This window comes from Corapipo altera, unplaced genomic scaffold (genome assembly GCF_003945725.1).
Source record: "Corapipo altera isolate COAL_440 unplaced genomic scaffold, ASM394572v1 45, whole genome shotgun sequence".
Lineage (NCBI taxonomy): Eukaryota > Metazoa > Chordata > Aves > Passeriformes > Pipridae > Corapipo > Corapipo altera.
Window position 1 is genome coordinate 5,833,566 of NW_020884877.1, and position 27,242 is coordinate 5,860,807.

Consider the following 27,242-nt stretch of genomic DNA (forward strand, 5'->3'; position numbering starts at 1 on the left):
TACGCGCCTCCGGCCTTGTCAGGCGCTCACCTGCGGCAGCGCGGGGGCAGCTCCGCGGCTCTGCGGGCTCGGGGCTCGTCTGGCGCGGCGGCGGCGGCGGGCGGCGCTCGGCACTCACCGCCTGGGCCCCGCCCCCCGCCACCGCCGGCCCATGTGCGGCCCCGATCGCCCGGCCCCGGAACCAGCATGGCCGCCGCGCTCACCCACAGCCCGTCTGCAGCGCTGGGGCGCTGGCCGCCTCTGCGCATGCCCCGCGGGCTGCAGCATGAAGCACTCATGTTCCGGGGCCCGCCGATTCCAGAACGTTCTGGAACGCTCATGCCCGCCGCGGGTCAGAGGTGAACTGACCTCACTTCCGGGCAGGGCCCGGCCCGGGGCGCGGCGGGCGCTGTGCGGCGGGTCCGCAGTGCCGCCGGAGCGCGGCCGCCGCCGGGACCGGGGCGTAGCCCCAGCAGTGGAAAACAAACGGTGGCTCTGAAGGCGTGCGGGGCCGGCGCGGGGGAAGATGGCCCCGCCGGGGGGGCGGGGCGCGGGCGCGCATGCGCAGACCATGACCTTCTTCACGTGTGTGTTGGCGGCAGCGCGGTCAGTGGTGCGGGCAGAGCGGCAGCGCCATGGTGAGTGAGGGAGGGAGGGAGTGGGCAGCGCCGGGGCCGCCGCCCGAGCGCCGCTGCACCTCCTGTCTTGCAGGGCGCGCCCGGCGCCGCGGGTACCGACACCCCGCAGGGCCCGGCGGCGCCCCTGCTCGTCCCCCCGGCGCGGCCAACTGCGGGGCCCCTGAGTAACCGCGGCCGCACCGCCGCGCACGGGTGTGCCCGGTCCGTGCCGCGGGCAGCGCCAAGGGCCGGAGGGTGGGAGGGAGGGAGAGAGGCAAGGAGAGAAGGAACGAGGGAAGGGGAGGTGGCGGGCGGGCAGCGCCGCAAGGTCACGCAGAACGTGCGGCAGAAGCGGCCACACCGTCAGGCGCGGGGGCTGCGGCCGGGACGGGTCGGGGGTTCGCAGGGGCCGCCTTTGGCTGCCCCCAGGCGCCATCTGAGGGTTCCTCCCGCCGCGATGGTGGGAGCAGCCCGGGGACAGCGGCTCTGCGGGGAGGGCCGTACAGGCCACGGCGTGATCCTGCAGAAACAGAAATGAACCTTCTGTGCTGCACTCCCGGGCGCTCCTGCTGTGTGCTCTGTAGCAGTTTTTATAGAGAACTGACACTGAGGAACAACTGGGTAAAGACTGCACTGCCCCTGTTCTTTCAGCGGTATTGATTTTTACGATAATAGTGACGTGAAGAACTGCAACTTAATGTAAAATGTTCGTGGTCGTAAGTCTGGCAGTTTTATTTCTGTGAAACAGCATCTCTGATCCTCTTTTTTAAGAGGTGTTCTGTCTTTACAGAATGAAAACTGACACAATAGGCAACCTTTTTGCTTTTCCCTTTGTTGTCTTTCATCGCTGTGGCAGTGACATCGGTTGGAGGGACACGCATCTTTCATGCGCTGTCTTTTGTTCGAGCTCTGCCTCTAACTATGTTTTCTCCCACTTGTGTGTGTGTGTTGGTGAGTGCCAGCAAAGGGCACACGGATGCCAGGCCCTTGTTTCTGGCTCTTTCGAGTGTGGGCTCTGGGTACCTGTCTAGCGGAGCCGGAGCTCCATGTGACTTGGCAAGTTGCCATATCTATCCTTATAAATCAAAGCAAGTTCCTTCTTCCTGACCCCTGCTCGTTGGGATAAATGCATGTGCTTGCATATATCTAGCACGTGGGAATTAAACTGATATTTCTGAGAGGCAGACAAGGAGCAGTGAGTAGTCGCAAAAAAAACCCTCAAAACCAAATGAGAGGAAAAAACCCAAAGAACACTCAGCAAAAAAACCCCCCCTGACTCTGTTTAAGCAGAGGCAGATACAGAAGCAGTTGAGCAGATGTAATACCTTTCTATTTCCAGGGGCTTGAACCTAAACTTTCTTGTAAAGTCTATTTGTAGAAGTCAGTACAAGTAACTTGACAAGGCTCAGACTCCTGGATTTTCACATACTGTTATATGAAAGGTTAAGTCTTCAAAGCACCTGAAAAAGGCTGACAAGGGGGCACATAGCTGGACTTCTGCTTCTTTACTTTAAGCCACTCCACAAATACAGATGCAACTGTCCCAAGGGGTCCTTAATAATCTTCACATCTGGTTGTGAAGTGAATAAATACAGTTCATATAACCAGTAGTTGTGCTCACAGCACTATAACAATTAAGGGTTTGGGGTTAAAAGCCTGCGGAGCTTTCCAGCCAGAGGAGTCTGCTCCATCTGTGGGTGGTTTATTGCCCAGCTGGAGAACATCTTCCTAAGGCTGAACTGTCAGGATTGCCCAGCATCTGCCTGTGCCTTTAGGGATTTCTGATGCAATCAGAGGTAGTATTTGCTTGCTGCTGTTAAATAAATGCCTAGTGGTTTTCTCAAACTATTAATTTATCCCGTAAGAGAAATCACTTTGTGTTGGGGGTTTTTTTTAAACTTGAATTTTTTTTTTTTCTAATAGTCCTCTTGTTACAATGTACAATTACTTCCCCAGGCAGGAAAAGCATTTAGGAAGTTTCTTCCCCTCTTTGATCGTGTACTGGTCGAACGGTGTGCGGCCGAGACAGTAACCAAAGGAGGAATCATGATACCAGAAAAATCTCAAGGAAAGGTGCTGCAAGCAACAGTAGTAGCAGTTGGATCTGGAGCCAGAGGAAAGGTAACTATCCTGAAGCATTCCATTTGGGTAGAATTAGTAATGGGATGGTAGTAGCTGGAATACTGCCCTAAGAATGGGGTGGTTATAGTGCAAATGTGGTAGCTCACAGAAATGGATGGCTGATGGCTGAAGTTGGAAGTACAGATTCAAAAAGGAAGTGGAAATTCTCATAGCTGTCTCTGGCCTTGAATTCCAGCATTCCTTTCATTAGTTGTAAAATGGAGTGGGGGGTTTTTTGTGGTCCTGGAAGGACCAGCAGACTTCTTTGTTAAAATTACTACATGCCCAAATTTCTGTAACTTGAGAAGGGTGGAATTCCAGAATGTGGTATCTTGTGCTGTGCAAAATGTTACTGTCCATAAGGATTAGGCTTATTGGACTAAACAAAATTGGGAATCCAAACAAATAAGTGTCATATAACTTTGTTAATTTTGCACATTGGTTACATATCCAGAAACCATAAAAGAAAACAGTCTTCACAAAAATGCCACTGGCTGTGGGCTTCAGCATCAGAAGGGCTTTTTCTCCACCAAGGCAGTGTTGAGTTAGCAGCAACACTGGAAAACAGGTTAAATTTCAACCTGGGCATGTTGACTTGGCCCTTCTTTACCATGAGCCCCTCCATACATACCCTGCTGGTTTGCGTCACTGTCTGATTTTTAAAGCTTTACGTTGTGAAATGGTGACAATATTTGACTAACGTGTTAATGTTTTATTTATAATGCAAAAATTTAATTAAGCTTTGTCAGGTGTTTCTAAACAACTGATTTGGCAGAAACAGTGACAAGTTGATCAAAGTAACAAAAATGGGAAGGTGCTTTTAACTGGCACTTGGAGAAATTAGCCTTGGCTATAGGATACGGAAATGGAATTTCTCCCTTGATTTTACAAAGGGGTTTCATGGTTCTTTAAGTGAATCCTATTCAGTTTGTCAAATAAAGACCTCACAGTTGTACTTACAGTCAAAACTAAATGCAGAGTTGTTGTGATTTCCTGAACTTTTTTTAATATGTGGATGGATCATTGTAGTTTAGAGGAATTCTAAGGATTTCTTTTTTTTTTTTTATCTCCTTCAGAATGGTGAGATTCAGCCAGTGAGCGTAAAAGTTGGTGAAAAGGTTTTGCTACCAGAATATGGTGGTACTAAGATTGTACTAGAAGACAAGGTAGGTTTCCCAACTTTGTGAGAGCAAATTAGGCTGGTTCTCCAAATGCCACACTGCCTGTGATAAACTGGGTAGTGTTAGCAGCATTCCAGAAATGGAGGGTTTGGCATTCAAATGGGAGCAGGGGGATCCAGCCACCTTCTGCCACCTGTGGTATTTGCTACTTTGGCCCCTGCATAAAGGGAAAGCTCTGATCTGATCTTTGCTGGGTGGACAAAATGGTTCCATATGTCAAGCAGATTACAGGGAACCCAAAAAGGGTCTGAAATTACTGGGGTTATCCTTGCTTTTGACAGGGAAAGTTTGCGGAATTGTCTTCTTACAGTTCTTGTGCTTCCCGCTACTAAAAGTAGTAACTTGGTAGCTCTCCAGAGAGTATCTTATGAACAAAAAGAATGTTTTCCAGACTAGCTCTACATCTTTACTTCTTGGTTAGCTCACTTTTGCTTTTGTACTTCATGACTGTGATAACTCTGACCTCAGAACAAAACAGGCTTTGCAAACCAGCAAAAACCCCACTATGTCAGATACTAATGTTTCTTTTCTTTGCAGGACTACTACTTGTTTAGAGATGGTGACATTCTTGGGAAATACTTGGACTAAACCTGTTGCAGTATCAGTCATCCATTCCACTAAAATGCTGAAATTTTTCTTTCATCATGTAAATAATGTCCTTTATTTTATAATAAGCAGGCATTGAGTCTTTGAAATAACTTGTGATCTCACTGTAAGGATGGAACACAAATAAAAATATGTACAGTCAGAAATCGGTTGATCTTGCTTGAGTTCCATTGAACAGTGAAATTTGGATGACCGCCAACCAGCCTTAATTATTCCAAACAACACCATTTTATATCCTTATCTCTGTACTGAGGTTGTAAAGGTCTTTACAATAAACTTATAAAACTCTTCTGCTTCTGTTTCAGTTTCTGCTGTTGCTCAGTGAAACTGAGTCTCAGTTGTGTAATGTACTAATCTCTCTGAAACATTCAGTTGTAATAATATGTTATTTTCCCCAGGCTTGTATGAAATGAGTGTAAAAGGGCTATCAGGCAGATGCAGTCATGCTGGGTCTTTCAGCTATCTCCCTTGCACACTGAACTCCTGAGGCAGCATGGAGGGGGTTAACTTCCCTTATCTGAAGACCCTGAAACACTGGAAGGTTAAAGCACACAAAGCACCCTGCCACAAACAGCCTGTCCCACGGGAGGATGGAGGAGCTTGGTACTATCCTGTCTGTGCTAGAACTGAATCACCCAGTTCATTGATGAAGCAGATAAGAGTGGTTATTCTTGCTTATCTCTCAGTGAATTTTGCCAATAGAAAATGACTTCCCCACACCAGTCAGGCAGAAAGGAGGCTAATGCTGAGCTTCAGTGAAGTTTCTTTGCTGATTACTATGCTGTTGCACCCAGATCTCCAGCTTTCCCATGCCTCAGTAGAGACCTGATTTCATAAACTGATTTATACTTTAAACACCATTCTTAAATAGCAAGTACTATTTACTCAAGTAACGCTGAAGTCATCAGATTTGCATATTTCTAGCCACTCTATCTTGCCTTGAAAAAGATTCAAGGTTGTTCATGCAGGAGTACACAAATCTGCACTTTACACACTGTTCCTAGTGACACTTTGAAAGCTGGTGTGGGTACAGTGACCTAGTGCAGTCTAAGAACACACACTCTGTTAAGATGCTCTTGGTGTAGTCTGAGTGGTGTAAGTCAGTATATGACCTTCTGCTGCTGAAACTATTGACTGTAGTTGAACTGTACTTCATTGCCAGTCCGTTCAAGCTGATAAATCAACATTGCTGGATACATTATAACCCTTATTCTGGAAGTAACACCAAAGAACTGTAATGAAAGACGTTTCTCAGGACTCCTTTCAGCAGCTGCACTAGGGAGGGACTGGAGCTCTGACACGCAGTCTGTTTTGAACATTTGAATGTGTTTGTAGTCTGAAACAATGTATTTTCTGCCAACAGAAAATTCCTCCATCAGCTGAACTTGAGCACAGAGGTGAGCTGGAGCCACATTTTTCCCTAGATGCCAGTGATCCCCCAGCTGTCCCACTAGGAGCTGCATTTGACAGTCTTGGCTGCAATGTCTTTTGTTCCCCACAGCCCTGGGGGGTGCTCCTAGTTGGCTGGTTACCCCTGCCTGCTCTGGAGCTGCAGGCAAAGCAGGCAGCAGTCCAGTGGTTCAATTTGCACTGAACTGTGTACTGACAGAGGAGGTGCTCAATTAATAAAAATACATGTTTTAGTATAAAACATGAAATCTGCCCTGTTGGCGTTTTCCTTCAGTAGTTCCAGCGCTGCACGTCAGAGCTGAAACTGAAGATAACCACAGGACAAGTCCCTTGAAAGACAATTGATTGTGTAATGAAACACAAACTCCCTGAGAAGCACTATCTCCCCCTAGAGCCAGCAGGCTTTTATCTTCCACGATAAGGTAGGCGGCCTGGTGCAGTTACATACCAAAGAGGGGAAGGTATTCTAGACATTTCCAAACTACTCAGGGAAACTAGACCCCCATCTCAGTGAGAAAAAAATGCAGTAGGAATTTACTCCCAAGGGAGAAATGTTTAGGCCTGACATTTCAGCATTTCTTTCCATGATGGCTTTTAGAGACATCACTGAAGTCTCACCACACAAGCCTGGCTGCCCCCAGCTCTGCCTCCAGCCCGTGCTTTCAGCCCCAGCAGATTTTCAGCAGCTTGATACCGTGCTTATTTAGTCAGATATCTAGCATGGCTGTATCTACCAGTGTTTACATAACTGATTAAAACCAGAGGTCACACTTAGATGGGAATAAGTAATTTACAGATGTGGGGGGAAAATAGCATTCCTGAGCCTAATCAAATTGAGGACATGCTTGAACATCTGCTGGATGGACAGACAGGGAACATTCTATTCTTGCACTGTGAGGCTATCACTGCAAGCAAGGACAAGGCTACTGCTGCACAGCCAAGGTGATCCATCTGCTGTTACTGTCTTTTAGTCCATGACTGCATGCCAAATTCTATATCCCTCAGGTTCTACAGAGGAGAACAGAATCAATCACAAATCCTCTTTATCTGCTGTGTTGTTCCTGTAGGAATTTAGGCTTCTTTATTCCACTGTTTTCTAGATTATTTCAGAACTTCAATTTTAGCATAAATGTTGCATGTTGCCCTACCTGCCTTTTTGGGGGGGATACAGTCCTTTTCCACCTTTCTTCAGTCTATCTGAATCACAAAGAAACGAGATGGATTCCCTCTCCTTTTGTGACTTTCCTGTCTTAACATTTCAGAACAGTTTCCATGAGCAGCAGCTTTATTATTTTCAGAAAGCTTTTATCATCCTGGTTATGTTATCCTGCCATGGTAAGACAAGGATGAAACATTTACATGCCAACAGAAAACAAAGGAAGGCCAGGACCCCAACAACACATGAAGGGTTAGTAAGATTTTGGCCAAATATTCAATTTTTCATTCTTGAAAGCCATGAGGCAATGAGGACCAGCTGAATCAAAACCCTGAAATTAAACGTTGATCAGATTTTGTTTAAAAGCAACTTGAAATCCAATAAAATAATGAGCAGCTTTCAGGAACACAGGGTTAATTATCAAGAGGCAACATGAGATACCCTACAGACTTCAACATCTTAATAAACAGGGCAGATTTCTTTCCTTTTTTCTACAAAATCCTGAGCCAGTTGCAGATTAAACTAACAGATACATATTTCTCTCTGAGAGGTATTTCTTCACAGTCAGATTTATTTCCATTTTAAAAGCAAGATGGCCATGAAATAAAAGTCAGAGACAAATGAAAATGTCAAATCTCCAACTCTCCTGTGCTAGAGATACCAGTTAAACCTTGAATATGATGAAAGGAAAAGAAAACAAACAAAAAATAACCCTAACAAGCTGCTGGATTTTGAAGGATTTAGCTAGAAGTGCTTTTATTTTGAGACTAATTATAATATCAATCTCATAAAAAATTAATGTCAGAATACAGCTGATCTCATGAGGTGAGAGGACATTTGTACCCTTCATTCTAATACACCAGTTTCCCTGAACATTTTTAACCTTTTGATGGTTTTTTACACAAGCTGAGTTTCGCCACACGACCCCAGCAGCTAACTAACATCTCTGGGGCAGCAGTAAAAAAGTAACTAGTGCAAACTGAACTGGGGTGCCTGAAGTCAGGAGCCAGCCCCGTGTTACAGTGTAACGTGAGGGTCAGTGTAAAGTGTGGGGTAGCTGGGCCAGGTGGTGACCCTGGTATCCATTTCTCCTCGCTCCCACGTTTCCCAGCTTTCAGCTCTTCCCTGGCCTCCAGAGCACCGCAGGGTCCTGCCCATGGCATTGCCCAAGCAAAGCCAGGGTTCAAAGTGCGCTTCTCTTTCTGATGGGAAAGCCTATTTAGACGTTTTCCAATGTTTTCAGTCTAGAAATGTTTCACAAACTTAATCGTCTGTGGGTAGAAGGAAGAGGTTTTAACATGGGGAAGCACGTGTTATTTAGAGCAAATTAATTGAGTGAGGAGGGGAGCTACACACAGCATTCATCCTGTAAGGTGGTGGAAGCAGGGGCAGCACCAGGTACAATCCTTCTCCACTTCTCAGGACACAACACACACCTGCAACCCCTTATTCACTGTTTGGATAAGGGAGGTATCTCACCTGTGCCTTGCTGCTTCACAGCCTCTCACACTGAAGCAATTCACCCTCCCTTATTTACTCTGTGCTCCTTTCTGCCATCTATTCCCTAGAAACAAGGAAGCTTCCAAAATGTTTTCTTCCTGCTAATCCTACGGAAATAACATGAGCCACTCTGGTCTTCCAAACTGTAGAGTTGCTTGTTCTTCGCTTAACAACTGTATATTTCGAATACGGGAGCTGGAGTGTTTTTTAAATTCGCACCGTTAGGGTTTGTTTCATACAGAACTCGGCGGACTGTGCGGAGACAAGACGGGACTGACTGACCTTGCGGGGGCGCCCGCACAGCCAGGGCTGCCGGGGGGGTGCTGATGAAACAGGGTGAAATCCCGCAGGGTGGATTTCCTCAGCAAACACTCCGCTCCACAAACCCGGCAGCTCGTTCGCCGCTGCAGCTGCCGGAGCCGTGCCCCCCTCCCGGCCGCGCGTGTGTGTGTGCGGGGCGTCGCTGCCGCCCCCCAGGAGGACAAAGCTCCGCCCTGGGGAAGAGGGACCCATGGCTGCCCAGACAGCGGTGCCCCCAGGGAAGCGGCTCGGAGGGGGGGGGAATGCCGGGGGGGGCGGGGGCTGGGGCGGGGGCCCCCCCCGGGGCCCCCCCCCCCCCTCCCGCGGGAAGCCGTCCCCCCCCCCCCCCCCCCCGCGCGGCCCCGGGCACATCCGGGCCCCGCGGCACATCCGGGCCGCGCTCGCCATGGTCATGGCGGAGGGCACGGCCGTGCTGCGGCGGAACCGCCCGGGCACCAAGGCGCAGGTGAGCCCCCGCCGCTGCCCCGCGGCCCCCGGGCGGGCACGGGCAGCGCCACTGTCGAGGCGCCGGCACCCGCCGGCCCGGCGGGGCAGTGTCGCGGGCCACGCCGGGCCTGCCGGGACTGAGGCGGGCGGCGGAGGCGGCCCCGCTGCGGGGATCGCTTTGTTGCCGCCGGGGAGGGGAGCGGAGCGGGGACGGCGGCGGCTCCTTCACCGCGGGCCCGGCCGGTCGGCGCCGCCCCCCGGGGCTGCCGGGCTCGGGGCGGGGGCTCGGGCCGCGTTCGGCCTGATGGGTGAGGGACCGGACGGGGGCCTCGGCGGGCCGGGCGCACGGTGACAGCCGGGCCCGGGCGCTGCTCCCCGGGCCCTGCGGGCGGGGCGGCTCCCGGCGCTGGCAGGCACTGCCGGTGTTGTCAGTAAAACACGGAACGCACGGCCCGGCAGGGAGCCCACCCACCGTGTGCCGCACCTGCCGGCCCATCCCACAGGGGAGTCATCCTGCCCTTACGTAACTGCGCTCCCGGCACAGGGAGCCGCTGGTGTCACATCGCCTCTCTTCATCGAAACTAAATTCGTGTCTTTCTGGGGTCTCAGGGTCAGCTGGAAAAGGCACGTCTCGCTTCAGAGATGTGATCTGTGAGGCCTCGGTGTGAGACTTTTACTCTGCTTTAGGAAGGAGAGCTCACGGTCAGAACGGAGCAGTGTATGGCAAAAGGTGTTTCCTCCTTTTATCATGACGTATCGAAGTAAAACTATTACACAACCATGTAAATCAGTTCATTCTATAGGTGTTTACTCTGTGAATGAGATGGAACGTTGTGTGCCTTTCATAAATTTTGGGTTATCCTGAAAAACAGTAAGCTGGACAGGGACCTAGATTTTGTCAAATAGTATAAAGTTCATATAGGTTGAAGAGTTTTGTGTATAGTGATGATTATTTTTTTTTATAGACATGATTTCTCTTTTTTTGGATTACCCTGGTATAGTTATTAATTGTGTGAATACAATTAGTCGATGATATTTCAGCCGTGGGTATTCCCTGTAGGTATTTTCTCCAGAGGTGACTTATTCTCTCAGGAGCAGATTGCTGAGCTTTGCAGCTGGGACATTTTCACTGAGTCACTGAACCTACTGGGGTGGCCAGGGCTCGCTGATGTGCAGGATGTCTGGATGGTACGAGGGAGTAGCACTACATTTTAGATACAGAAAATGCAGAGTGAGAAAACGCCTGTGTGGGATGGTCGTAGGAGCAGCAGATGGGAATTGCTGCAGAACGCTGAGGTGAAACTTGAGGAGGGTTTTGTCACTAGCAGGGCTGACGACCATCCAGGTACTGACCTAGGGACTGTGGTACCACGTTGGGCCAACGTGGCCTTACAGCTCCGTTCAGAGAAGATGTTCTCAGTGCTGTGTCACTGCTGGGATTTTTAGTTTTATAACCATTGTACAGTGCTGCTCTCTACAAACCTCTTCTCTTCCCCGTTCCTGCCATGTGAAATGGGCACTCTGTGCAGTATTTAATGGTAGAAATCCGGGCTCAGTGGGTGTTACAGCAAGGCGTGGAGAAGTGATGATGTTCACATGCCGAGTCACGCAGAACTTTCATTTCAAGACGTTCTGCTATTGCAACGTGAGGAGCATGAGTCCTGTCTCACCCTGTTCCTGGCAGGACTGTGTGCCAGGACCTGCTTCTGTTAAGATGGAGCTTCCTGGAATTGTATAAACTCCATCTATTTTCCTGCACGGTCAAGCTTGTTGTAGGCTGTGTGTTTTTATTCTTCCCCCTCTAGGTTTGTTAAATTGCTTTAAACTTTTTTTTTTTAACAGGATTTCTATAACTGGCCTGATGAATCCTTTGAAGAAATGGATAGTACATTAGCTGTTCAGCAGGTATTCTATACTTACATGAAATGTGTTAATGATGTCAGCCTATTTATCTGCTTCGGATGTTGCTGCACAGCAGTGAATTTCACAAGCAGCGATTTATATTAAAAAACTGTAACTGTATTAGTAGAAATAACTAGAATTCCCATGTCTGGTTTAAACAAATCAGATTTGAGAAAATAGTGGGGGTTCCTACGAGGTTTGGGGTTTTTTTTTGACATAAATGTTGTAAAAAAGCTGTAAAATTTACCCATTCTTTTACCTTTTCTAATTGAAGAAAAGCCTTTTTCAGATCTGGCATTTTTTAATACCCATTTTCTTACCCCATCTACTCTTTAACTTTTTAGTCTGTCAGTCGCTTCTTAAAGAGAAAAACTAAGTCCCTCAAAGATGTACTGCCCTAGATATCCCGTCTTACTATAATTACAAGAAGATACAGATTTCTTCCCCCTCCCTCTCCTAGTACATTCAACAAAACATAAGGGCAGACTGTTCCAACATTGATAAGATCCTTGAACCTCCTGAAGGCCAGGATGAAGGTGTATGGAAGTATGAACATTTAAGGTAAGAATCCATCTTTTGTCAACGTTGTGTCTTGGTTCTGAGTTTTGTTCACCGATAGTGGTAGTGAGTCAAAAAAAAAAAGTAACCTGATTTTTCTGCTATTGAGTATGGGTATTATTTTCTGGATTCCCAGTTCTTTCCAAAGATTTATGATGCATTCTGATCTAGTGCTTTTGATGTTTTTTAAGACAATGTTAAGTCACTAAAAAAGTTGTATCAGCATGTCTTGAATATGAAAATATAGTCATGAATTTCCATAGCACCTTCTCACAGTGTCATCAGTTCTTCATCTCTGCTAATTGGGAATGTGATTTCCACATGCCCTCAGTGCTTTTTCTGAAACTTGCAGGAAAACAGGCTTTAGCTGGGAAAGCAGGAGTACCCGTGTCCTGATTTTTATGTTTCTCGTAAGTGTATCTTCTGAGTTTATCAGATACACTTTCAAGAACAAGAACAGTTCCAAGCTCCTCCTAGATTTATACACCTTGACTTTTTGCCTCCTGTTTCCTTTTTCTCTTCTCTAGTCTGGAATAGTTCTACTAGATACAGAGAATCCTCAAGAAAGGAAAAAGTGTACAAACACAATGGCAAAAGACACATTTTAAGGATTTCCCCTGTCCTTTCACATACACCAAAAAGCTTGGTAGATTCATAGAAGTGACTTGTCACTAAATACTTGTCAGTTTTAGAAAATTTATTCAGATTTTCTTGTAGGATGGAGGGGGAAATTCTCATAAGTTAAAGAATGCACTTCCAGATTCATTCCAGTGAAAACAGTATTTTCAGAAGTCCCATTCTGACAGTGATCTGTGGTAGGACTTTAGCCACTTAAATTATTACAAGTACATCTCAGAAGGATGGAATGATCCAGCTGTATGAGTTTAAAACTTTCACTCTTAAGAAATTAATTTTATTGAAGTGTCTTTTTTTTTTTTTAGTCTATATTTGTGAAATAGCACTTGCTTTCATAACAAAGCTGGTATCTTAAACACTCACTAAACTATTTATTAAGCTCAGCCTGTACTGTCAGTTACGAATTAAAATAAAATTGTTTAGCTGAATAAAAAAAAATGCATCTACTGGTGTTAAGAAAATCAGAATGTATACCCTGTTTCTTATGAGATATTTCCAGTGAATAAACAAATAGTTGATCTTTATGCTGCTGTGTTCAAATTTTTTCTAGACAATTCTGCCTTGAGCTCAATGGATTAGCTGTCAAGCTTCAGGTAATTCTTGAGACTTTTATATTTGATGTGGGGGGGGAGACTTTTTGTATTGTGTAGATGCAGAGTTTGCAGAGCTTTCCTCTAAATTTATACACACAGACCTAAACAGTGGTTTGAGGTAAGAGTTTTGTAGGGTTTTATTCTGGCAAATAACCCTTTTTTTGTGGGGGACAGGGCAAGGAAGTGATTTGAAAAGATGAGCTCATTTTTGCTGCTGGGTGGTTTTCTTAACTGAACAATTGTTTTAACAGAGTGAATGTCACCCTGACACATGTACTCAGATGACAGCAACTGAACAATGGATTTTTCTTTGTGCAGCTCATAAAACTCCCAAAGAGGTAGGAATGTATTTTGGAAAACTAAATCACCGAGCCCAGTGATGTAGGAGTTGTTTTTCCCAGCTGGTATGTTCAGGAGAGCTGGCTCCCTAGTCAAACCAAGGGCTTATGTGGGTTAGGAATATCACTCGAGCTGTTCCTCTTTGCCACTCCACAGTGTTTTACAAAAGAACAGGATGAGGTAAGAAGGAACTGCTTTTTAGCTCAGTATTTGTGACTCTGCACATTCCCCTCTTTTCTCTATTAATTTGTGCTGAGCCAGCCTGAAACTCCAGGGAAAAAGCTCTTTCCTTAATGGACAGAAGAGTACATGCTGAGAATAGGTTGTCCTCTTCAGACTTTGGCCTTGATCCACAGTGTAAGCCTGACACTGAGGAAGTGACTGCATGTGCACAGTCTTAGGGGAGTTACTCCTAAAAGGTAGTGGAGCCATAAAAATGCTTCATGTCGAGTGGGTTTATCAGCATGGCAGTAGCTCATCTCCCTCAGTGTCCTGTTACTTCAAACTTTGTTCAGATCTTCTGCTGAACACCTTGATACACTTATTTTTGCCCTCAGAAGGTGTTTGTTACTATTGGTTATGGCAGTAGTGCAGTCTGTCATATTTAGCTTTGTATTCATCTTCCTGAATAAGGGTATTGGTTCTTTTTAATCTTATCCCTTTTCTCCTGTAAACTTTTTTTCCTTTTCGTTCTGCTTTTAATTTCCTGAGATGTCTTGATTTAGCTCTGAAGGCCAACTTCTTTCCCCCTCCCTCCTTGAAGCCCTGTCCCCACTCGGTATATTGGCATGTCTGGCTGTAAGTGTTTTACTCAGCTGGACCAGAGAACTTCAGGCTGCTTTTTACCTCAGCATGCAGCACTCAGCTCCTGTTCTCCACATCAGTACTACCTACCTAGTAATGGTCACATGGAACCTTGACCTGCTGACAGAAATGTACAGCTGAGAAGTCTTCTTCCTGACACTGGTGAACAGCAACATAGACAGATAAATGTTCCTGCTCTCAGCCTGTCTTTACTTTCTTCCTTCTCCTGTACTTGACTGCAGAGCCAGGGCTTGGCTTGTTATACACGTAGTTACACTCATGATTCTAGTTTTCTTTGCCAAGGGAAAAAGCATGGATAGATTTAGGTGCAGGTTTGGGTTGAGAGCCTGTAAAGAGTGAGTCTGGCAACTTGACTATGTGGGAAACAAATGAACTGTGAGGTAACAATCATCTTTCCTTTCAGTGCACTTCCAGCATGTATTCTTATTATACACCTTTACTTACAGAGATGCATAAAATTCACTTACTCATGTGCATAATTACATTTCCATAGTAAATTTTTTTCTTGAAATAATTTACATGGGTTGTGAAACAGAGGAAAGAAATGGCTCACTTTAGGAGGAAATGTAGTTATACCTTCAGAAGCAATGTGCAACTTCTGGGAATAAAAATGACCAGTGAATTTAAAAGCATCAAGAGACATAATTAAAATGCTTCTTTTTAAACCAGTTCTGTGACAAGAGCATGTGCTCATACTTGTGCTCACTCACTGTCTGTTTCTGTAGTGTCCTGCTATAGACTACACCAGGCACACACTTGATGGAGCTGCATGTCTTCTGAATAGCAATAAATATTTCCCCAGCAGGTAAAAACACTTTCTCTTGGGAGGAGGGAGGGAAGAGGTGGCACCTGACACTCACAAAACACGTGGAAAGGTGTAATGCATTTTTCATGGACTACTGCTGGAACTATCAGAAGTCCTGCATCTGTCACAAGTTGGTAGGCCTACTGCACCTTTTAAGCCAAGGAATAATTGCTTATTTAAATAGTTTACCATTTACTGGACCTGACAGATGCTTTTTAGGTGGAAGCTGTTTTACTAATACCTGTTAGTGTTATGGGGCTTCTATGGGAGCAGTGCCCACCTAAGTAACAGGCTCGCCTTTAGAGAGATGCTGCAGCTCTAAGGACTTAAAACAGTGTGACAGGAAAGCTTCCAGAGGCCAACAACAGTGTACTGTGGGACACAGCAACCACACAAGACAGACTGAGGGTACTGAATGGGCAGCTCACATCACAGAAACCCCCCTAGAGAAGTCGAGATTACTGTAGGAATCCAGTATTGACAAGGAGGTACAACTGGAAGTCTTTTTTTTCTTTGCCCATCAGTGCTGGAAACCAGAAATCCAGCCTTCACTGGAATAACTGATGATGATTAACTACATGCAAAACTCTTTTTGTAGTTAGAGTACAATCTGTAATTTGTAAAAACTTACAATTTCTAAGTGTGGGGCTTTCACCAACATTTTTACTTTGCTTCCAAAAATAAGCAATGGCAGACACAGATATCTGTCTAACTTCCATATGCAATATGCACACAGTATAGTTTTAACAATCAGAATTCGTGTCAGTGTGTTATCTCACTCCTTAGATCTGTTATGTAACCTTTCTCCTGGTGCTTACAGGGTTAGCATAAAGGAATCCTCTGTAGCCAAATTAGGATCAGTGTGCCGAAGGATTTACAGAATATTTTCACACGCTTATTTTCATCACCGGCAGATATTTGATGAATATGAAGTAAGTAGTTTCAAATTACATTGTGAAAGCAGGGCATTTACTGAAGTTACAGCTGTGATATAATTGTATAAGACATCTTAGTCCTACCAGAAGATCTATATTCAAGTGAAGGATTGATTATAGTAGATTCCAGTTTTACAACAACTGAGAAGCTGTTATACGTTCACATAAAAATTCATTTATATTATTAGTTACCTGATTGTGGTTTCCCTTCATTCTGGGATAAAAGGTCAAAATTTAAGAGTGTTTGTACAAAGCACTCAAATTCATCTTGTTTTCAAGATTCTGAATGTATTCAAGCATTTGATGTAGTTAATTCTCCTAATATGTGTACTATATATATCTATATATATCCTGCACAAGTTAAGGAATTTTAATTGTAAAACTAAAGAAAAGGAGTGACTGGTGGCAGCTTGTGCACCTCCAGTAACCTTTGTTTGTTTTTGTTATGGGAAAGTAGAAATTAATAGATAAAAAGGAGATAAGGAATGTAGCTGGATATAAAAGGAAGCCTTTGCCAAATCCCTCTTAAAGTTGCTGGAACAGCTGTGGAATGGCTGTGCCCTGTTTTGTTAGCAGTAGTACATGTACAAGGAATTGCAGAACTATATTGACATTTAAATATATTCTTGCCTAAGTGCTGTTAAATTGAGCTGTGACTCAAACTTCAGTAGGTTTTTTATTAATTGCAGTAACTAAGCAAACAGTAAAGATACAAAGAAGCAGTTAAAAGTTTACTATTTCAGCATGACTGTTTCTCTGTAAGACTTGTAAATCTAATGTGACAATTACATATAAGCCAGGGGTGTTTCTTTATGTTCTTCCTGATTGCTTAAAATAATCCTTCTGTACATACTGTTTTTCCCCCTTTTTTTTCCATCTCCAGAATGAAACTTTCTTGTGTCACCGGTTCACTAAGTTTGTGATGAAGTATAATCTGATGTCCAAGGATAACCTGATTGTACCGATTTTGGAAGAAGAAGTGCAAAATTCAGTGTCAGGGGAAAGTGAGGCATGATGGGGCCGGCAGTACAGAAGCCTGTACTGAATAAAAACAAAACATTAATGACGTACTGTATATATCATTTTAGACACTTCAATCACCTATCTTCATAGCTTTGTTTAGTACACTTTTTGTATGCTGTGTGCATTGCCTTTTAATATGGGAAATACTTTTAAGTTATTCATGAGCTGTATATTCACCAATGTGGCACTCATGGTTTTTAAATAAAAGTAGTAGTATCTGTTTATAATGCCTGTTAATAAAAGAATTTACAGTTCTCTAAAACTGCTGCTAAACAATCATTGAATCACAATCCTGAAGAGGTGTCTGATTGGGTGGGAAAAACAGTGAGATGAAGATTTCACACCAAGCCATTTTGTAATGCAGTACCTATACTAAGTCTTAGTTCAAAGATTATCACCTTAAATATATAATTCTGCAGGGGTCTCCTTGCAATGTAGCTTACTCCTAATTTACCTTTTATTTTTTTAAGATGGCTTTGTAGATTTACTTCTGGATGTGCATATTGCTGTATGTGTATATCCAAATGCTAATAGGATCTATAGTATTAACCCAAAGGACAATTTCACTATGCTATTGAACATATATATTCTTGATATATATCTAACACACTTTCTGGACTTGTTTTTTTGTTAACAGTGGAGGTTTGTGTACAGCAGGGGACAGGTGCTGTCCTGTTAAGGCAGACCTGACTTCTCCAGTGCACAACCTCTCTACAGAATACCTGTGCATAGTGGTGGCAACTGCTTACAGATTATACCTCAACTACTCATGTTACACTACATAACACACTAGCATGGTCTCTGCTTGTATTCCTAGAACAAACATTAAGTACCTGAAATAATGAATGCCCTTCTTTGCAAGAGCTAATCGTGTTTTCAACATACATTTGTTTCTCTTCATTCCACCTGAATTATTCTGACAGAAAGATTTGGATTCATGCTTCTGTTCCCTATCAGATGTTTATTTGAAGCTGTGTTTGCAGATTTGCAATAACTGACAATTTCCATGAGTGCTGCTTAACTGTGTTATGTCTAGAATGATAGAACTAAATGTTTTAGAGATGCATATAACAGAAATACTGCTAAGTGTACATGAATGCAGGGTCTAAAAGCAGTAGCAGTGTTCTTATATTAAATGAATTTTGCATAGCTGTTTAAGAAGTTAGCTGGTTGTTTCTCTTTGAGGTTGCCAGGAGCCCTCTTTATTTCTTTCAGCAGGTCAGAACGGGCTAGGCTCAGCTGGTTTCAATAATTTACACTTTGTTTTCTACATTATATTTACATGGAAAGAAGGGAGTCCACCTATTTTTATTGTCTTTTTTCATACTATACTAAACATGCCTTAAATTCTATGTTTCTTTATATGAATCAAGCACACCTCACCTGGATGTAAAGGGAATTTAAACAACAAGAAAACAGACTAAGCTTAAGTACTTCAACAGCTGTATTCTTCAGCAGCTCTTTTTGTCTCATGTTTATCATTGTAATTGCAGGGTAATTGCATGAGATGTCGTCTGAGTGAAAGTAGCTTTAGTTGCTGTCTATACACTTAGCTGTAACTGGCCTTGTATAGACTGGGTTAACCTGATTTTGACAGATACCTTGAAGTTTGTACTGCAGGTAGGAGAACTGCATTCTGGAGGCAGCAAAATGTATTTAGCCTTGTTACAGTCGGCTCTAGGACCATCCATGGTGTGGTTCCTCTGTCCACTCACTCTGCACGTGTACAGTGGCTACAGTGACTGAGACAGGCAAAAACATCTAACTGGTGTTGCTAATTACATTTCCTCTACAAAATTGAAGAAAATGATGTGGTGCTCAGGACTGCATTAAAATTTTAAACCTCTTCCTCTTACGCTTTAAGAGTTTCACTTCAAAGTAAGACTCGGGAAGTTTTAATCCTGTTTATTCTCATTCAGATTTGCACTGTAAAGCTGACTTGCTATACTAAGCTGATTTTATATATAAGGCCTAAGTGAGACACTGCTTGTATTTTCCCTTGCTATTGTTTACATGAGTACTGTGTACACACATGTGCCTGGATGGTACCATAAAACTTCAGTTAGCCTAAGCAAACCATTGATTTGTCTAATAAATATTAACACATTTAATTTAGACTCTACGTAATAGGGAAACTGAGACTGTCTTTGAACTATATTGTAAAAAAAAGGATGAAATTAAACTTGTTTCTTTATCCATACTACGATATTTTGGCAAGTTATTCTCACTTTTCATGTCGTCCAAGAATGCAGCAACTGCGTGCTTCCAAGAGAACCTTCAGTGCTCTCCCCTCTGCTACAAGGTGTGCTGAAGTCAAGTTGTATGTTTTCTTTCAAAAGTAGAGAAATGCAATACTCATTAGCAACTTAGAAGTCAGACCTCAAATTTATACACCTCTCAAAAGATAAAACGGTGGTCGTACAGTAAAAGTGTCCGATCTAGAAGAGGGGCTTCCAGATACAAAGTAAGCACATTAAGTCACAAATGCAAAAGCAAGTGTAAGCAAAAACTAACTTCCCAATTATTTTTTCCTTCATCACTGAGGTTTTTCCTGATTTTTGGCTCAGTGTATCTTGCAACACATCAGCCATGGTGATTTTGCTACTTTCCTTTTAAGATTTTAATTCTCTCACATGTCAAAGTTCATCTGCTTAAACAGATCAGAACAGGTCATCAGACCAGTTCCTCTAAACCACTTTGTCTCTTCATTTTGAGTTGTGCTTACCTCAAGCCAGGGATGTTCACTTCTTTAAATCGTAACACTCGTCTAAATTCTGATACAGGAATTTGGTGTTGAAAAATGTAAATCTGAAGTTACATGATTCTCTAAATTAATCCATAGGGAATAGTCAAGACAGCAGCTTGCATTTTTTGCCTTCAAAAGAATAACAGACTAATGACAAGGAAAGCCTAATCAGCTTTTAATAGATGGCTGTAAGTCTATCAGGCTTTGCCCTGTGAGCTGTCTGGATGTACAGACAGGACTGCAAGAAAGCAATTCTAGCTTGAGGCAAGGCAGACATTGATTTAACCCATTTAATATCAGTGTGAGACAAACATAATAAACCAAATGATTTGGTAAGTGCTTTTAATGGTGGGAATCTTCCTATATGAACTATAGAAAAGATCTTACCCTTTACAAAAATAGTACTTTACAGATAGGAAACACAGAAGTTAAGCAACAGTTTATTGCAATTTACCAGGTATGTAAATAAACTTCTGACAATTATGAGCAGGGTACAAAACATTTAACATTGGACAGTTTCTTCCTGTTTGTAAACACTAGAAAACTATTTCCTCTCCAAACAATTTAAGCAGCAGAAAGTATAAACATTCTTTTGCAGAAGTTCATGAACAGTACTGGCTGCCTTCTATCTCTGTTCTGATAGTTGCAGGGCATTTCTCTTGTCACATACAGGTAGGGGACTTTCCTACTACAGTTCAGACACAGGGGCTGCCCCTGACTGAAGCCCTGGCATTGAGCAAAAATGTACTTCCTTTTTCTGTCAGAGAAGGCATCCATGCTTTAATTTGCAATTCTTACAATAAAAAGTAAGTTAATGCACTCTGGTAAAATGGAAGCTGAGCACTGTGTGTACATTACACACATAATAGCATACAAAAAGTTTTGTTAGTCACTCTGACACCTCTTGTGATTTACAAACTTCGTTTATTTAATGGACAGTGGTGGTCACCCACACTAGTAGAGGCACAGCTAAATGCTCTGGTTGGTAAGAGCAGGTGATGAAATGAGTCTCTGAAATTAGAATCCTGTTACCCAAAATGCATTCTCCCCTTCTCACTTATCCAGGTGGGATGTAGTTGTCTTTCAGCATTTTTAACTATAAAGAACAAATTAGAAGATTTTCCATAATTTGTTTCAGGAGCATTTTCAATTTAGTCTGTTTCAGCACCCACACCTTAGGAGGATTTACTGTGTTCTTTGGCTAGTGTGTGAAGTCAGATACAACTCTTGCCCTGACTTTGAAAAGCAAGCCTTGCAGCAGGAGAGCACTCAGCTACATGCCACCAGTGCTGAAGCCCCTGGTGCTCACGATAATCTAAAGAACAGGAGAGGTGTGCAGTCAGACCAGTTTTTCTGCTTCTGATTCAGTGACTTTCAGAGAGAATAATGTTTTTCCTTCCAGGAGTTTTTTGGTCACCTTTAAATCCATGTAACTTTACACACAACATCCTGCAGCAAAGAATTCTACAGTCAGCTGAACAGATACCACGATTTATTTCAAACTGGCTACTTACCACTACCATGATTGCTCTGATTTCTTGTACCAAAAAAAGAATGCTGAGGAATTCATTCCTTTGCCACCCTCTGTGCCACTCACTTTACACATTTCTATCTTGGCTCCTGTCAGGTTGGGGGTTTTTTGCCCCCCATATGAAGAATTGTATTTTATTCTCTTCCATACAGAGCCTAAATGTAGCCCTGTGAGCTAAAGACAATAGAGACCTGGGAAAACAAGATTAATATTTCTACAGCAGGGGCAACTTTCATACTGTGAGAAAAATGGCATTTAAAAAACCCAGCTGTTCTTTAACAGGAATTGCTGAGTGTGTTCAGAGGAAACAATTTCACATATTTATACTGAATTAAAAAGACAAAGAAATTCAGAGGTCTGCAGCACTGCCAACACCTGTGAGATTCACAAGCAAGAACTAAAGCACAGTTAAAACTGGGGACTACTGGAAAGGAATATGATTTTATTTCATTTTAAGACAAGCCTTGCTAAAAGTAACAATTTAGAGTGTACCTGTGGATATATCCATGTGGTACCCTTGTACCAAAACAGAATCTCCCTTGTGTACCTCCCATAACTTGTAAGGGGAAAATCTCTTAAAATGATACTATTTTGTTTGAATTTTCTGCACTCTCAACAGCTGATAAGATCTCAGTTAAAAGTTAAATGATTCTTTTCATCCAAGTAATGTATTCTAGAAAGAGTAACTGCATTAAATTTACTACTTTATACTTTGTAACTTAATAGTTGTAGTTCAGTGTTGTTTAAGGATTCACTACTGTTAAGCACCATGAGCAAGAACAGTGCTTAATAAAAAGCAATTTCTTTATGTATTTTAAAAGCTCCAACTTGAAATATTCAGAATTGCTGAAGTTTTTGACCAATTCTGGCTTATTTTACAGGTTTGACTTGTATGGAGAATGACCAGTAGTTAAAGTTACAAGCACACCAGAGTTTTGGATAACTCATGAAAAATACTTTTAAAAGGAGAGCAACGTATTCCAAGTTGCAAAAGCCCAGCTGTTACTCCATTTTCAAAATGCCAGAGTTACCTGGCTTTCTGCCAGAGACAGATGTAACATGTATGGCCATCATTTCTTCCCCCTGTGTACCAGGGAGGAGATCCCTGCTAACTGTGACTACAACTGCTGTTCCCAGAGCAGCAGCTGCAAGAGGGAGGGAGCAGCATTTGGGTCAGGCTCTGCAGGGAACACCCAGCCCAGCACCCTCCCTGTGAGCAGGGGGATCTTCCTCCACACAGTGCCCCAGACAGGGAATGAAATGCAAGGTTTGTGCCCCACATCTCTGACCTCGAAATGCTGGGAAAGCTGGGAGAGAAGCCTTGGTAAGAAGGGATTTCTTACCATGCCTCCTATTACAGGTATTCCCTGTGCTCCCATTGCTCCCCACAGTGCATGCAATGGGAAAAAGAAGCTGAAGCAATGTCTCCAGCTCCAGGGCTGTGTGTTTTTTTTTTTGGAAAAAAAAATCCCAAACCTGCTACAAATAGCTGTTAAGAGTTCCTCTTCCAAAATAAAAAATAAACAAGCCTGCCCCCAAGAATTTCACAATCAAATTGGGAAGCAGCTCCAAAGCAATAATATTTCTAGCTCCCACTACACTAATTATGCCAGTAGAATGGGTTCCCCCCCTGCCCACCCTACAAAAATAAATTGAAATAGCAGCAAGTGTAATTTTTTTCCTTCATGAGTTAATTTTTGCTTATCAAAATAAGCAGCTTCTGCCCCTGTTATTTCTGCACAGCTCTGAGACTGCAGCTACACTTCCATTATCCTGGTCATCTCCTGGGGTACTCATTTGGAGTTAGTTGTTGGTGTTCCTGTCACTGCACTGATTTGCCCACTGTGTTTAGTGCCAGCAACCTACCACTGTGGACAGGCAGATTCCCACAGCAGCTGGTGGGATACCCCCCAGGGGAGCAGACTGGTGTAGGTAAACATATTTATGACATTTCTCTCCATGTTTGCAGCACAACACACAGAGACAGGTATCAGAATCCCTGGGTGATGTGTGTGCTGTACTGCAAACATTGAGAGCAGGCTTGTGAATACAATTGCTCAGTTCTGTTCTGACTTCTCATCTTGACTAAATTATTTTGCATTAGCTTAAATATGAAGAGCATTTATAGTTTTTTGCTTCTAAAACTAAATGAAAAATGCAATTTTTTTCTGGAGATACATTTTTATTCAGCTTCTCCTCTGTAAAGTGTAGTTTCCAGACAGCAGCCTAAAAATAATTTCTGTTTGTGCCTCTCCCCACATAACCCTGCCAGCATCACTCTCACTGAATGCAAGCAGCTCCTCCCCATGGTAAGGAAGTCTGGTATTTGATGCAGTTGAATACACTTCATCCAGTGTGAGATACATTCAGCTGAGACATTTTTTATATACACATCAGCATATTTGTATACACTGCATGATCTAATACTGCCCATTAAGTTTAGCCTATGTCCTCCTCCTCTGTTAGCAGCTTCACTGGGCACACTGATGTCAGTGCTGCTCCTGAGCTTCTCAAACTACTTGCTCACAGACTGCAAGGTATTTTCCAGGGGTGAGTGGTTCTTAATTTCCACTCATGAGTAAATTATAAATACATCATTCATTACACAAGTTATAAGCTCTGACAGCACCTGGCTTACACGTAACAAGGAACTCTGATACAACCTGCAGAGGTGAAACTATTACAGGAGCAAGTATCTGCCTACAGCACCCCAAGTTTTTCTGTCCACACCAAGTCTGAATGCAGCTTAAATTACTAACACTCTAGGCTAAGACCTGACATTTCTCTAGGCTTTAGAACTTATGCAAGGCAAATAAAGTGAAAATTACATTAAAACTTAACAGCCAGACAGTTCATCTTTCCCCACCAATATTTACAACACCCTTGGAAAAACAAACAACAAACAATCAATCAATCAAACCCAAAAACATTCCTCCAGTTTGTGGAAAATACTAAACATCCTCATTCCTTTCTCCTTACACAACTCAAACTGTCACTCTTTTGCAGCTTTTGCTTCCTTGCTTGTCAAAAGCATTAACAAGTTAGGAGAACACCCAGTCTTGTAGTTATACTATTAAAGAGAGACAGAAAAGGAAATGATTTTGTAGTAGTATTATTACTACAGTAGGATTAACACAACAAAAACTGACAACAATACAAAATGAGTCTGGGCAAAGTCATAGGATTACACCAATGCATTTAAAGTAGTATAATTTTTAAAAAAAAATCCATTTGTGTGAATTATGTACATGTCCATCTGATGCAGTTACTTACTTTATCACATACATGTGACCTGAGTGACTCCATCTTCCTGGTCATATTGTCCATCATCCAGTTCCCTTAATACTCCATCACTGCTACTGAATCCTGGAAAACCTCCATACTGGGAGGATCCCTCCTTGATCCAACATTGTTTAGAAGGAGACAGGTGAAACTCGCCAGGTGCTTGTCCAATTTCTGGAGGGCAAGAAGTAGCTGTGTCTAATCCAACACTCCTGCTAGACACTTTGTTTTTTTCCTCCCCAGTAACTTGTCTTAAGGATTTCCTCTGGAATACAAAAGATGTTGAAATGTTAGCTTATTTAGGGGAAAAAAAAAAAACCCTAGCCAAATACTTTGCAATGTGTTGTGCATGGATTTAATGTGAGCTGCATTTTAACACAAGGCAGCATTTCACACTTTCATTTAAACTACCAACTCCTTTAGAGAGAAAACCTCCAACAGATACATTTTTGGTCTCTATAAATAAACTCCAAGAGAGGAAAGAAAAGATACATAATTTAGATTCAAGAAAGCACAAATGAATGCTAAGAAAAAAAATACTTCAACAATGCTCAATTCTTATGCAGTACTTGGCAGAATCAGACCAATTTACAAATCTTAGCCCACTCTAAAATCAGCTCTTTGAAGAAAGCATCATTTCTCTGCCTAACATACCTGACTAAAATAACCTGAACTCTGACACTTTCTGCCACAGACATGCATGTGCTGCCCTTCCTTGTGCTCTGCAGGGCAGAGTGCTGGCACAGCCCCTGCTGTCAGCTGCCTCTCACCTGCAGCAGTCCCGATGCCCACCCGGAGGGGTCGGAAGGCCTGGAGGCAGACATTCACTCTTCTCACAGCCCTACAAGCCACCCCATACAGTCTCTGGCTACTGCTCTCCTCTGCACCCATTCTGGTTAGTCAGTGGATGTTGATCACGTTCCTGAACCCAGCTCTCTCTGGGAGCTTCAGCATCAGTGCAGTGTTTCATAAAGGTTTCATCATAAACTCCACTGATGCTGAACTCTGCAAAAAGAGTGTGACCTGACCACTCCATAGGACTGAAGATCCCCCACTGATCCATCTCATGGTGCGACCGAGAGGCTTTCCCATCTTTCCAGTTCTGCCCATAAACATCTTCAAAGGCCTCCTCAGATAATGGCACATTCCTTGAGAATTGCATTCAATTCCCATGGTGAATCTATGCGGATAGAAGTCAGTGGCTATTTCTGTACAGCCATTTGAAACGAGTTCTACAGAATCCTTGCACAGGAAGAACGTGGTACAAATACAGTCTGACATTAGTACTTGGATTGACTGATATCTTTCTTGTTGAATGATGCATGTTGTTGAATGATGGTGGTTGCCAATGTTAAAAAAGAAAGTAAGCAGATTGTGATTTCTGCAAACAAGAGACTGACCAGACCACACCAAGGGTCCTCTGAGCCATCATAAATAAATAAAAGGTTTATTTCATTTCAGCATCAGGAGCTACCTGAGTTATTCAGATCTATGATGATGCAGCACCTCCAGAAACAGTGTCAGAGCCTTGAGCCACAGCAGAGGAACACAGTCAGGAAGGCAGGAGTGCTAAGATAAGCTGCCTGCTTGGAGCCCTGCTCTCAGCACAAGCACTGCTAACACAGGAGATGCTTGCCAGGGACACAGCTCTGCCCACAGAAGGAACACATCCAGCTAACAAAGGAATCCAGAGCTGCATTTCAGTGCATGAAGGACACAAGCACTCTTGTACAAGTGCAAGCACTTTAAAAACAAAACTACACATTTCTGAGTTTTTTCTCAAACCCTTTTGAAACAGTAAAAACAATGGACCATGTGGCTAAAGGAAATGTATGTAGGGAAGCTGTTACAGGAGACATTGGGAAATCAGGCTAAGGGGAAACAGTGTTGCCTCAAGAGAAACAAAAGGAAATAAGTTTTGCCTGGATGCCACAGCAAGAGAATGAAGAAGTCTGCTTAAGGGAAATAAAGGAAGAAATGAGAAAAGAAAAAAATCAAAAACCCCTCAAGCATTGCATGGTTCAATCTGGCATCTCCTCTTCTGAACTCTTTTCTTTGAAAAGTGATATGTGATAAACAGAGTCTACTGAGACAGTACAGCCCTTGTAACCCAAGAGGCTTTTGAACCATTACATAAATCATAAGCCAGTTCATAACACCCCACCCCAGGAATATACAAGAAGGCAGAGATGAGCTGCAAGGACACAAAATATACCATCCTCAGAAAAGAGATCAAGAAACAGGTAATAGCAGAGTTCCCCACAATTCTTACTGAAGCAAAACTTCCTTTAGAAATAGCAATGCTAATTTCAACCCAACAATCAACAAATATAACCCTGAGTACACAAAACACCCCGTGCTCTGTGTTGCCACTCTCCAGAAGTCCAACAGCTGTACCTGCCTATGGGGCAAAGCTCCTGCCACGGCCACACCCTCCTGCACTGTGGAGAATCACAAAGTGATGTGACCAGGGCAGTGGGTCCTGACAGTTGTGTTTGAAAAGGTCTCTATGAGGCTGCTTTCTTATTTTAGTAATGAAAGAAACCTGTTAGCAGCATTCTTCTCAAGGTATCTGAGCTGCAAATATGATAAAGGTGTGCTTAAATAAACAAAAGTTGTGATGCAATGTTTTTTAACTTAAAAATTTCAGGTATCTGAAGTATTTCTGTGTTTCAAAAACCACCCTAAGTTGTGGATACCAAAGTTTTTTTAGTGACAGCTTTAATGTAATATGAACATCAAGGGAAAGA

General features: G+C 43.2%; 3 protein-coding genes across 11 annotated transcripts in view; 1 reads left to right on the forward strand and 2 right to left on the reverse strand.

The window, feature by feature from the left end:
• Window positions 1–87, reverse strand: part of HSPD1 (heat shock protein family D (Hsp60) member 1) — a 10,548-nt gene extending 10,461 nt beyond the window's left edge. For both annotated transcript variants that reach the window (XM_027636615.1, XM_027636616.1), the window contains exon 1: window positions 31–87. The gene's annotated coding sequence lies outside the window, so the exon portion shown is untranslated. The remainder of the gene's footprint in view (window positions 1–30) is intronic.
• Window positions 88–486: 399 nt separating this feature from the next.
• LOC113944045 (MOB-like protein phocein) lies at window positions 487–26,380 on the forward strand. 3 transcript variants are annotated; one of them, XR_003526559.1, is made up of 9 exons: window positions 9,207–9,336; window positions 11,160–11,222; window positions 11,680–11,780; window positions 12,964–13,006; window positions 13,258–13,344; window positions 14,896–14,975; window positions 15,796–15,907; window positions 16,794–17,032; window positions 26,369–26,380. XR_003526559.1 is itself a non-coding variant. In XM_027636624.1 (8 exons), the coding sequence occupies exons 1-8, from the start codon at window positions 9,277–9,279 to the stop codon at window positions 16,923–16,925; spliced, it is 678 nt and encodes a 225-aa protein (XP_027492425.1). In that variant the 5' UTR covers window positions 9,207–9,276; the 3' UTR covers window positions 16,926–19,139. The 3 variants fall into 3 exon arrangements, 2 of the variants coding, with proteins under 2 accessions (XP_027492426.1, XP_027492425.1); XM_027636624.1 differs by lacking the exon at window positions 26,369–26,380 and having other exon boundaries at window positions 16,794–19,139; XM_027636625.1 differs by lacking the exons at window positions 9,207–9,336; window positions 11,160–11,222; window positions 11,680–11,780; ... (4 more) ...; window positions 16,794–17,032; window positions 26,369–26,380 and adding exons at window positions 487–617; window positions 2,553–2,717; window positions 3,794–3,883; window positions 4,436–4,795.
• The window catches only part of RFTN2 (raftlin family member 2), a 37,322-nt gene continuing 29,236 nt past the window's right edge, over window positions 19,157–27,242 (reverse strand). For 3 of the 6 annotated variants that reach the window (XM_027636617.1, XM_027636618.1, XM_027636623.1), the window contains one exon: window positions 19,953–24,757. In XM_027636617.1, coding sequence (XP_027492418.1) covers window positions 24,488–24,757 — 270 coding nt within the window. In that variant the 3' untranslated portion in view covers window positions 19,953–24,487. Of the gene's footprint in view, window positions 19,263–19,301; window positions 24,758–27,242 lie in introns of those variants that run through there. The other 3 variants (XM_027636622.1, XM_027636620.1, XM_027636619.1) reach the window with 3 other exon arrangements.

Excerpts from the sequence above, each read along its gene's own strand:
- LOC113944045 (XM_027636624.1), top strand. The coding sequence starts at position 9,277 with ATGGTCATGGCGGAGGGCACGGCCGTGCTGCGGCGGAACCGCCCGGGC. Across the intron at positions 14,976-15,795 it reads AATAAATATTTCCCCAGCAG|GGTTAGCATAAAGGAATCCT; the intron begins GTAAAAACACTT and ends TGGTGCTTACAG. Across the intron at positions 15,908-16,793 it reads AGATATTTGATGAATATGAA|AATGAAACTTTCTTGTGTCA; the intron begins GTAAGTAGTTTC and ends TTCCATCTCCAG.